General features: G+C 42.6%; 2 protein-coding genes across 2 annotated transcripts in view; one reads left to right on the forward strand and one right to left on the reverse strand.

The window, feature by feature from the left end:
• Window positions 1-5,414, reverse strand: part of FAM185A (family with sequence similarity 185 member A) — a 38,685-nt gene extending 33,271 nt beyond the window's left edge. Inside the window, exons 1-4 of the mRNA XM_083701606.1 lie at window positions 5,276-5,414; window positions 4,610-5,131; window positions 3,060-3,169; window positions 2,675-2,767 (exon numbers count right to left, since the gene is read on the reverse strand). Coding sequence (XP_083557732.1) covers window positions 2,675-2,767; window positions 3,060-3,169; window positions 4,610-5,075 — 669 coding nt within the window. The 5' untranslated portion in view covers window positions 5,076-5,131; window positions 5,276-5,414. The remainder of the gene's footprint in view (window positions 1-2,674; window positions 2,768-3,059; window positions 3,170-4,609; window positions 5,132-5,275) is intronic.
• A 128-nt stretch (window positions 5,415-5,542) lies between these two features.
• The window catches only part of CCDC146 (coiled-coil domain containing 146), a 65,619-nt gene continuing 58,691 nt past the window's right edge, over window positions 5,543-12,470 (forward strand). Inside the window, exon 1 of the mRNA XM_083701401.1 lies at window positions 5,543-5,675. The gene's annotated coding sequence lies outside the window, so the exon portion shown is untranslated. The remainder of the gene's footprint in view (window positions 5,676-12,470) is intronic.

The raw sequence follows: 12,470 nt of genomic DNA on the forward strand, positions 1-12,470 counted from the left end.
AGCTGGAATTATTATTCCTACAAGCAATTCCAGCAATAAACTAAGCACACTTGAGGTATCGCTCTTTTCTTGCAGGCCTTGAATGGATGGGAAAATTCTCTGCTATCTACCTATGAGATATTTATTTATTTACCCCTCGGTGCTGCTCAAGTCAGGGTCACATTATACACATCTCCAAGAACAATAACACTTCCCAATAACAAAGCAAACAAGCCAAGGGTGCCATCTTCTGGAAAATACCCGGTACTAATTGAAGTTTCAACACCTCACCTGCATTTCCACAGAAGACGTGAATTTCAGTTGTGTTTACAATACTGTTGCCTTGGGATAATTAGGGGGCATTAATTGAATGCCGGCGACAGGTGATCCCAGAGTCGGCCACGACTGGACCTAATGGTCAGGGGTCCCTTTACCTTTACCTAATTGAATGCCATCTCAGCCATGTGCCCATTTAAAAATTATGGCCCAACATTTTGAGAATAGCTTGCCTACGACTGGGATATTAAATCCAAATCTAAAAGCTGATTCACTCTGCAGGGTTTAACTTCCACCTGCCGAAGAGGTTATACTGAAAGCAATTTGACATTTGTAGAGAAAAAGGAAGCAACAGCATAATGTATGTGTCTACTTTCAGAGACCTATAATAGAAACACGTTCAGCTCAAATTCAGTTGCTGGAATCGCAATCACTTTTCACAGAGTCAACTTGTTGTTGCAGTATGATAAATGAGGCTTGCCCAAGACATTTTGCTGCCTGAGGCAAAAGGAAAGATTGTGTCCAATGCACACAAACACACACCATTCCATTTAGAAAAGCTGCCCAGACTGGATGTTGAATTTTTGGCCTCATCTGCACCACGCAATTTAAAGCAGTATCAAAACACTTTTATCAGTCCTGGCTTTCCACCCAAATAATCCTTGGAAATTGTAGTTTGTTAAGGGTGCTGAGACACAAGAACAACCCACCGTGGAAGAATGGCAGGTGAAGGTTATAGACTATATGGGATTGGCAGAAATGACCGGCAGAATCCGAGACCAGGGAAAAGAGACGGCGGAAGAAGATTGGAAGAAATTTAAGGACTATCTTAAGAAACATTGTAAGATTATTGAATGTTAGAACGATGTTGATTTAGAAATTAAGGGGTTTCTAGCTGTAATAATTATGTAATTAAGAAAAGAAAGATCATAATTAAACAGGAATTAGGGGAAGGATTTGCTGAACTGGCTTGATTAGAGATTGGAATACAGAGAGGGGAGGTATGAGGAGGTCGGGAAAGTAAGTTATATGACTATAAGGGATTGAAATTATATGTGTTATTGTATTCGTTTTGTATGTATGTTTGTTTTATTGTCATTTCTGTTGTTGTTTTTTCCTCTTTTTTTGTTTTTATGCTATATAATTTCTTGAAAACCTTTAATAAATATTCTATAAAAAAAAGAGTTGTTAAGAGACCCCTATTCCCTTGCCAACAAAGGTCCGTATAGTTAAAGCTCTGGTTTTCCCAGTAGTGATGTACAGAAGTGAGAGCTGGACCATAAAGAAGGCTGATCGCCGAATAATGGATGCTTTTGAATTATGGTGCTGGAGGAGACTTTGGAGAGTCCCATGGACTGCAAGATCAAACCTATCCATTCTTAAGGAAATCAGCCCTGAGTGCTCACTGGAAGGACAGATCCTGAAGCTGAGGCTCCAAGACTTTGGCCACCTCATGAGAAGAGAAGACTCCCTGGAAAAGACCCTGATGTTGGGAAAGATGGAGGAAACAAGGAGAAGGGGATGACAGAGGACGAGATGGTGGGACAGTGTTCTCGAAGCTACAAACATGAGTCTGACCAAACTGTGGGAGGCAGTGGAAGACAGGAGTGCCTGGCATGCTCTGGTCCATGGGGTCACAAAGAGTCGGACACGACTAAACAACTAAACAACAACATTCCCCTCTCAGAACTACAGATCCCGGGGTTTCCTGGGAAGAAGGATTGTTAAACGACTCTGAGAACTGCAGTTCTGTGAGGGGAATAATGGTCTCCTTACATCTCTCAACACCCTCAAACTAAAATTTCCAGGATTTTGAAGGGAAAGCCATTACCATTTACAGTGGTATGATACTGCTTTAAATGTATGGCACAGATGGGACCTTAGTTCAACATTGGAAATTCCACCAATGAATCTGAAGACAACAGAGTATCTTAAGGGGTGTGGAGAAGGACATGAAGAGCACACACAGTTCTGTCCACTCCACACCCCTCAGCATCTGCCACCTGAGGTAGCTGCCTCATTCTGTCTCACAGTAGGGTCGGCCTTGATGCTAAATGTAATAATATTTGCTTTATAATAGGCACTGCTAGTTTCTACAAATAGGTTTTCCACTCCACACCCTGATCTATCCAATGTAGGCTCTATAACTTTAACTTCAACGCAAGCAGGTGCAGTTTTCCCAGCCCAGACAGGAGCACTGTACTTGCTGAATTTTTGCCTGCCCCACAGCTGTCAAAGACACAGAGCCTCTGTTTGAAAAAAAAAAAAACCTGCAATAGTCACAGAACTTGAAAAAGTGAAGACACATATTCTCACGAAGATTTTAAAAGCCCATAATGCTATTTTTGTAATGTAGTTCTTCAATGTATTTTATAGGTGACCCAAATAATTGTAGCCCATACATTTTAAAAATGCTTACACTTTCTTGTGACACATGAATATCAGCATTTCCTTGAAGAGTTCCCAGGCAGATAACTTTCCCTCCTTTAGCTTGAATGTCAATTTTCTGACTCTGAAACAGAATTGTATACATGTTAAAAGAGTTCCGTTCTTATTTTTTTGAAGATAGTTATGATGGGCCCTAACTAGGATTTCACCTGCATCTCTCGGTTGTTATTATGGAAAATGATACATCAATTAATTCTTGCAGGTCCCACAATTATATCTGCATGGCTGAAAGAGTTCCAGCTCTGAATTTCTGCTTGTTATGCAGTTGCAGGAGAGGTCCCAGGAAAAGACTTGCAAAAAATATATACAAGAGGATAGAAAACACAAGTCTTGTACTCTTATATCTATACTGGTACCTTTATTGACCGCAAGATGCTTGTTCCCTTTTCTGTCTCTATTCTGCAGCTGTTACATTCAATTTTCTCAGTCTTCACACAGCCATTCCCTGTTGTCTTGATATCCAAGTCTAAAATCAATTTTAAATAGTGGAGATAAATAGAAACAAAAAAATTCAATGCAAATCAATCTAAAATTTTGATTTCCTTTAGCAAAACAATGTAACAGAGTGGAAAAAGCATCCCACTTTCAAAGCATGTCCTGAGTCCCCCAAACAAACAATTAGTGTCACATGTCAGCATCTGGAGTGTTAAGAAAAAAATACATATTACAGTGATGTGTACGAAGAACAAGGAATATATTTAAAATATACCCAGGTTAGTGAGCCACATTATTACCAGTTATGATTATTGTTATGGCATGTGTACGCTACTCTTCCTCCAAGGACAGCATAGGTGAAGGTAAAGGTACCCCCGCCCGTGCGGGCCAGTCGTGTCTGACTCTAGGGTTGCATGCTCATCTCGCTCTAGAGGCTGTGAGCCGGCGCCGTCCGAAGACACTTCCGGGTCACGTGGCCAGCGTGACGAAGCTGCTCTGGCGAGCCAGCACCAGCGCAGCACACGAAAACGCCGTTTACCTTCCCGCTATAAAGCGGTACCTATTTATCTACTTGCACTTAAGAGTGCTTTCGAAATGCTAGGTGGGCAGGAGCTGGGACCGAACGACGGGAGCTCACCCCGCCGCCGACCATACGATCAGCAAGTCCTAGGCACTGAAGTTTTACCCACAGCGCCACCCGCATATATGGAGCTTATCTAATTATTTTATTTTATTGACAATAACCCTGTGAGACTAATAAAGACTGTGACTGGTCCAAGGTTCCGTGTTGAGCTTTGCGAATGGCAGGATTGGAATGCAAGTTTCCCCAATCCAAGTCCAACAGACTACCTACCAAGTGACTTCACCATAATAACTGTCAAAGAAAGGAAAAGATGCTTTCTGGGTTTGGCCTGGTGATAGTAGCAGGCAAGAGAAAAGCTGAGCTGACTAAACAGCTGGGATTTAGACAGTGTTCCTAATTTTCCCAAGGCGTCTTCCTGAACTCTGGTCTTGCAGCAGAAGCCTTTGAGCTGCAGTAGTGAACATTATGACTCCTGTCAATAGCAACATTGGGTCGGTGTACAGTGGTACCTCGGGTTACAGACACTTCAGGTTACAGACTCCGCTAACCCAGAAATAGTACCTCGGGTTAAGAACTTTGCTTCAGGATGAGAACAGAAATCGCATGGTGGCAGCAGGAGGCCCCATTAGCTAAAGTGGTGCCTCACGTTAAGAACAGTTACAGGTTAAGAACAGACCTCCAGAACGAATTAAGTTCTTAACCCAAGGTACCACTGTATCTGCAAAAGCTGGGAAGTAGCAACTTGAATGGGCCACATTATCTACTATGGCATGCCAAACTGAGATTCACAGCTGAAAAAATGGCCATCCTAGCTGCTCACCACAGACCATGGGGCACTTCAGTTAAATGTCACAGCAGTGCCTCTTTTTGACCAGTTGCTGCACATACCAAATTTTACGGGGGTCCTCACATCCACAGAGGCTGCGCCGTCCATGTCTTCCGAGATAATCGTAATCTCCTTTAGCACCTCATCATACTTCACATGCAAACTATCCAAATCTGCACCGTGCGCGGGGCTGGTGGTCGCCCCCCGCACCGTCACGAACACCCTGTCCGCTTGGGGGTACTTGTGTGGGTCCAAAGACTGCACAGAGACGTGGCAAGGGAGCCGTGCCTTCAGGAGGCCGTAGGGGCCGACAACCAGGGTCCACTCCTTGAGAGGCTTGCTGCCCTTCCGCTTGCTCGCTTCGGACTTGCTGCAGCGACAAGGACTGGCAGCAAACCAACGAGGCTGCTGGCAGCTGCCAGTCCACGACCTTCGCCCAGTGACGCCTCCGCCCTTCAACAGCCGATGCCAGCTCCCGGCCACTGTCCTCGCTGCCGTGCACCAGCCTCGTGGGGGCAGAGGCCGCATCCTGCACTGCCTTGAAGCTGCTTCAGGGGATCCTTCTGACACGCAACAACCCAGCCCTGCAAAGAAGAAAATCAAAGTGCAAAGGGAGAACTTGCGCTCCAGGCTCTGGGCTGGGCATGGGACACCCCCTCCCACCCCCTCCCTAAGACCCTTTAGGGCAGAGGCATCTGCATTAGGGGGACCCTCCTCTCCCCACTTACAAACCCATCCTGGAAGTTTCAAAACAACAGGCGCAGAACCGGTGAGCTGTACTAGCAGCGATTGGCCAGTCCAGTCGCGCCGCGGTGGCTGCTGGGAATTGTGGTTCTTTGCTGACGTCGGCGCGATGAAGGAGCCCGAAGGCCGAACTACAAGTCCCGGGAAGCTGAGCGCCTCCCGGGGAAGCTTTGGCCCATGAGCGTCTGGGGGAGGCGGATGTCTCGCTGCCTCCCTCAGGACAGGATGGAACCTTGCGGCTGCCCAATAGGAAGCGCGGAGGGCGGGACTGGGAGAGGAGAGCCGGTCTCCATGGCAACGCAGCGCGCTGACGGGGCTCCAGCCTCTCCGGTGGCGGCGGCGGCGTCGAGGTTTCCCCGGAGGGAGCGGGGCCGCGCGGGGAAGGTAAAGGAGCAGGCGCGACCCGGTTGTAAAAGGAGGGAAGGAAGCCTGCTCTGGGCGCGAGGGGAGGAGTCGTGGGATTTGAAGAGGAGATGGAAGGGACCCCTGAGGGTCATCTAGACCGACCCCCTTCAGTGCAATGACGCGGGAGAAGGAAGCGGAGCCACACACACCCCGCCCACCCCAGAATGTGCTTCAAGGGCACAAGCAGTCCAGAGAACCGAGTTCCACCTCTTTTTTTTTTAATAGATTTTTATTAAGATTTTAAAGGTTAAAAAAAGAGGGGGGGAGAAAGATATAAGTAACAATCATAAAAAACAAAACAACAACAAAAAATACATAAGGAACAAACATCATCAAAAAACAGAAAAAACAAGAAAAAACCCAAGTCAAACCTAACGTGACATTATTTTCATTCACTTACTTCCTTGACCTCCTCACACCTCCCTTTTTTGTATTCTAGTTCAATTAGATATTTCAGCAAATCCTTTCCCTTTGTTTTTATCTTAATAATTTATCTTAATATACTATAATTTTGCTGAGCTCCACCTCATCCCCCTCCTTCCCAAAGCACTTCCTCCCAGGGTGGGGGGTCTGGAGGAGGCGGCCAAACCTCGGAGAAGCTAAACATGCCTGGGGGGGGGGGGCTGAACAGGGAACTAGCTGGGAGCCGCATATAGACCACCCTGAGTATACCTCACTAGTCAGAACACTGGCCACCCCCCATCCAAGGGGGGGGGCAGCTTGAATAAAATATTGGGGGTGGCCCAGGTAAGCCCTGCCCCACATAATCACAACATGCAGCACACACACATGCCCCATTTGAATGGCAGTGCTCATCAACTTGGGGGGGGGTACAGCCCCCTCAAATATTTTAAGGGGGGGTGAAGGAACCTCAGCCCCTTGGAATTGGCTCCCATGCCACCATCTGAAACAAAGTGCTACCCCCACCTGGCCAACTGTTCTGAGTACAGAGAGTGGGTGTCCCATCAGACCCATAGGCTCCAACTCCAAAATAGTTAAATAAAGCTCTTCTGCCGCTAATGCAGAAAGTGGTTTTAGTGGGTGGGGGTATAGTTCCCAGGTCTGCCTATGTGTTAGCCAAAAGAGGCTGCTCCATGTGTCAGGAGTCTATAATTATCACATAGTGAAGCTAACTGACTTTAGCATGCTGAAGTAGTTGCAAGATGGCTGTGTGGACTGGTTCTTCTATAACTTCCTTTGGGTTTCCATCCTTTCTCGCAGCTCCCCCCTCCCCGCAACATTTGGAAACAAAGTGGAAATAGAAGTCTCAAAGACTGCACTTGCAGTTGGGTGGCCAGATGGGAAAAGGGACAAATGATAGCAAATTCAATTTCCTCTCCTACACAACTTTTATTTTTTTTAATGAATATTTTATTAAGATTTTTGAATAAAAATGCAAAGATAAAGAAACAGAATAACATATATCATAACATACTTTCTTAACATCTTTGGACTCCCTCACACCTCCCGCTCCCATTTGCATCGTTGTCAATTCTTGCCCGCAATTTATCATCTTGTTTACACTCTTGTGTCAGGTTCATTTAAATATAATCTGTTAATTCTCTAATATGTTTATAATTTTTCCTCAAACTTACTTATCATCTTAATTCCATCTAATTTAGTGGTGCACAATTATTTATGATCTAGCATCCTTTCTTAACATTCAACCAAATTACAATGTTTTTTTAAATAAGTCTTGAATTTCTTCCAATCTTCTTCGACCCTCTCCTCTCCCAGGTCTCGGATTCTGCCAGTCATCTCAGCTAGTTCCATATAGTCCATCAGTTGCATCTGCCACTCTTCCAGCGTGGGTAGATCTTGAGTTTTCCAATTCTTAGCGATGAGTATCCTTGCTGCCGTTGTTGCGTACATGAAGAATGTTCGGTCCTTCTTTAACACCTTCTGACCGACAATGCCCAAAAGGAAGGCCTCTGGTTTCTTAGTGAAGGTATACTTAAATACCTTTTTCAGCTCATTATATATCATTTCCCAGAAGGCCTTCACCCTAGGGCAGGTCCACCAGAGGTGAAAGAATGTTCCTTCATTTTCTTTACATTTCCAACATTTATTATCAGACAAATGGTATATCTTGGCAAGTTTAACTGGGGTCATGTACCATCTATATATCATTTTCATTACATTTTCCTTCAAAGCATTACATGCAGTGAAGTTCAACCCAGTGGTCCACAACCTTTCCCAGTCCTCGAACATGATATTATACCCAATGTCCTGTGCCCACTTTATCATAGCTGATTTAACCATTTCATCTTGTGTGTTCCATTTTAACAGCAAGTTATACATTCTTGAGAGTACCTTAGTCTTTGGTTCTAACAATTCTGTTTCCAACTTCGATTTCTCCACCTGGAACCCTAGCTTTTTGTCGTTTTTAAAGACTTCTTTAATCTGAGCATAATGTAACCAGTCTCGCACTTTATCCTTCATTTTCTCCAAACTCTGCAATTTCCAATTGTCCTCCTACACAACTTTTAAAGGTACAAGAGCCCTGACCTCTTTTTCACCTGGCCACCCTAATGTGCTCTCGCTGTTTAAAAATTGTTGACCAAGTAAGAAATATTTGTATCTTGGGTTGCAAATAAAGTGTTGTTGATCTATTCCCCTTGCTTTCCGATACTAGTAGTTGAGCTTTTGCATTGTCATATCAAGGCTGCAGTGCTATTATATTGGAGTATGGTAAGTCTCACTGAATATAGTGTGGCTCACTTTGTATAGGACGTGGGTGGCGCTGTGGTGTAAACCACTGAGCCTAGGGCTTGCCGATCAGAAGGTCGGCAGTTCGAATCCCTGCAACGGGGTGAGCTCCCATTGTTCGGTCCCAGCTCCTGCCCACCTAGCCATTCAAAAGCACACAAAAAAGTGCAAGTAGATAAATAGGTACTGCTCTGGCGGGAAGGTAAACGGTGTTTCCATGCACTGCTTTGGTTCGCCAGAAGTGGCTTAGTCATGCTGGCCACATGACTCGGAAGCTGTCTGTGGACAAACACCAGCTCCTCCGGCCAGTAAAGCAAGATGAGCATGCAACCCCAGAGTCGTCCGCAACTGGACTAACGGCCAGGGGTCCCTTTACCTTTACTTTGTATAGGAGTGTACTTCATGTCTCCTCATTTGTTTGAACTGTTGTTTCACTGATGTAGTTGTGTCCAGTTTCTATTTTCTTAGTAAGCACACTTTAGTTGCTATCAGGGAATGCAAGCAGGCTTTAACAGGAAATGGAGTGTAATTTCTTTCTAATTTCTCTCTGTGTTACTCCATCACATCAGCCAGGCGGGTGTAAGTGTGTACTCCAATCTTACAGGCATACAATCTTCCTTTATATTCCAGAATTTTGGGCCAGTAACAGGGAAGTGACTTAACCTGTATTGGCTATTATAGATAAATGAAACCTCCATGTTCATAGGTAATAAAAGGTTAAAAAAGGTAAAGGATCCCTGGACGGTTAAGTCCAGTCAAAGGCAACTATGGGGTTGCGGCGCTCATCTCGCTTTCAGTCCGAGGGAGCCAGCATTTGTCCACAGACAGCTTTCCGGGTCATGTGGCTAGCAGGACTAAACCACTTCTGGCACTTCTGACAGAAACCAGAGCACATGAAAACATTGTTTACATGCTGATGGAGATGGGAAGATGCTGGACTAACAACAGGAGGGGCTATCACCTTCAAACCCCCTTGTACTTCCCAGATGATCCTCCTGGCTGCTGCTGGAAAAAGAAGACTAAATTAGACTGTCAACACTTTTGTTCAACACTTTTAAGTTTTTGTGACTTTCAGATTCATTGTACTGAATAGTTCTTGCACAATTATTTGAAGCAAATTAGAAACCTTACCAGCGAAGTCAGGTTTAGGCTGCTCCAACCTTCCCTTTCTTTTCATATGTAAATAACTTGGAGGCATGTTTTAATTCAAGGTTAAGTTCATAAAAAAGAAAAGAACATCTTTATTTAATGTAGTGTGTTTGGAATCTAGCATTCTTTTGCTTTCAGTATGAGAGTGATGTTTCATTAAATATTTAGAGGAACCTGAGGGTTTTTTTTTATTTTCTTTGGCAACCATTTCAGAAAAGATGAAGAATTACAGCAGACTTTTATGAACAAAGTCAGGCTGAACTTAAGGAGCTACAATTTGAGAAAAAAAGAAGACAACAGTACTTTTTCCATTAATAGTATGGAAAAGTGTCATGATTCATTTACATTTTTCTGTAGTTGAGTTTCTAAACATAAAGCTTAAAAATGTAACATGAGCCCCATAAAGTTCAACACTCCCCATCACCATTTTCAGTTTCCAGTTATTTTGGTAACATTTTGTGTATGTGTGTAGGAAGGGGCATAATTTGACTCCTTTTAATAAGCAACACTGTCAAATCACTGCATGCTTTTTGTGGTCCTGAGGGTAGGATGGATTTATATTTATTTTTAAAACCAAGTTCAGATTACTAAACTCAGAACTTTTCATCCATGTGGCACCCTCTAGGGCTCACATTCAGAAGGACCTTTTAAAACCGTTTTTCACTCACAGATTACAATTGCTGAACCTGGAGGAACAATATACTAATGAAGTTAAATAAATATCCATTATTACTATTCAAATATAGAGATGCAACATCTTCTAGATTTTTCCCCCAGAAAAAAAATGAAATATATGCAATAGTTACATATCTAACCTATATGTTATTTTTACTTTAATAGCTCAATCCTATATGTGTCTACTCAAAAGGAAGGTCCATTCAGTTCAATGAAATGTGTTCCCAAGTAACCATGCATACAACTGCAACTTTAGTTGGGAGTAAGTCCCAGTGAATTCAGCAGGACTTACTTCTGAGTAGACTAATATAGGCTTGCAGACTTTGTAGTTGGGCAACATTTCTGCTACAGATTCCCTGCCCCATTGCAGAACAGTTCTGAGAGTTGCCAGAGTGGAATAAAAATAGTTTGTAGTGGGTGTGGGTATGCTCTTACTTAGCAATGAGCATATAAAATTCTGTTTGGTATACTTATGATATGAAAAGCACTTAACTTTTTGTTCAGATATGAATTATAAATACTGTATACCTAGAATGTGATGAGGAAGCTGCTTGACTGTAAGATGGACATACTTTTACACAGGGAGAAATACAATACATTCTGTAACTGAGTATAAAATAGGACTGCAACCTAGCACATGCTGCAGCTTACTATATTGGCTACAATATAATGCTTTTTTCAAACTTAATTTCAGGGCGGTGAGAGACAACCCAGGTAAGGCCTTCATTGGTTACTCTTGATTCATCAGTAGCATACCACCTCACAATATTTGATAACATAACTAGATTTCTATGAAATGGTTACAGAATATTGCTAGGTATCAATTGCGGGCTAAAATGCGTAACCTGGGATGCCTGTTGAATTCATAAACAGGCTCCCCACCCCCAGTGAAATGACAAGTAGAATGCTAACCCTCCCCAGCTGAAACTATCATTCTGCTCTCAAACCCACTAAAGTGTGTAAAGGGACTTCCTTTTACATAATGGCAGAAGAGCGCTGGCATGTAAGATTAAGGGTTTTTTTAAATTGAAAGTAGTCAGTTTTATTTTGGCATTTCTACAATTAGATCAAAGAGAAAGAAAAAAGAATGAAGTATATTCTTTTTATTTTTTATTAAAGAAAATATCACGAAGATTTGTTGTAGGTGGTACATGACCCCAGTTAAATGAGCAAAAATTTATAAATTACCTTCAAATCTATGCTGGAGATGTAAAAAGGTTGAAGGCTCGCTATACCACATTTGGTGGAATTGTGTCAAGATTATGTCCTTCTGGAACAATATTTACGATGAATTGGAAAAAAATCTTTAAAATAACCTTCCAAAAAAGATCTGAGGCGTTTCTTCTTGGACTAGTCTCAGAAGACATTCCCAAGGATAAGTTTAGAGTTTTTTTGTATGCTACAGCAGCCGCTAGAATACTGGTGGCCAAAAATTGGAAGAGCGAGGAGACTCCTTCAATCTCAGAGTGGCAAATTAAATTTTGTGAATATATTGAACTAGCCAAGATCAATCAGATCTTGCATCAATCAGATTGCAATCAAAACAAAAATTAAAGGAATGGAAATGTGTTGAAGAATATACTGTACAAAATCATTCTATTAGAAATCTCTGGATAAGTATAGACTGAACCCATTAAGTTAAGAAGTTATGCTTTCCTCTCTTTTTCTCTTTTTTAATAGATGAATGACTATTGTAATGAATAAAAATGAACACAATGTTAGAGGTTTCTATTAAGTAATAAGTTGGATATCACTCATATGGGTGAAGGAAGTCACACAGACATTTGTGTATAAGTGGAGGTGGTTGCAGGGTTAGATGTGGGGAATTTGCAGAAATAATATATTCATGTTATGTACAATGATGAAGGTGTATGGCAATTAACATGTAATGTGAATTAATTGAAAATGAAATGTATTCTTCATATTGCTGTTGAATGTTTAAAATACATTGTTCAGTTGAAGAAAAGGGTCTTCAAATTTATTCCAGTTAAGTGATAAATAAAATTTGCTTTTCAATAAACTAATTATACTTTTTTGTGCAGGTTATGGGAGGACATTTTCTTATCCAGGCATTCCCCAATCCCATGCTGCTCATGCCATGCATTGAACCCACACCTTGGACATGAAGGGTGGTATCCAACAAAGTTGGGTTGGCGCAACAATTTCTCTTTGGACAATTGAACTTCCCCTCTATCTTCTTGCCCTGTGTGCCCCCTAAATCTGTTTTGGGTTTCCCTCCTC

Source organism: Podarcis gaigeae (genome assembly GCF_964106915.1).
Source record: "Podarcis gaigeae genome assembly, chromosome: 10".
NCBI classification, from domain to species: Eukaryota; Metazoa; Chordata; class Lepidosauria; order Squamata; family Lacertidae; genus Podarcis; species Podarcis gaigeae.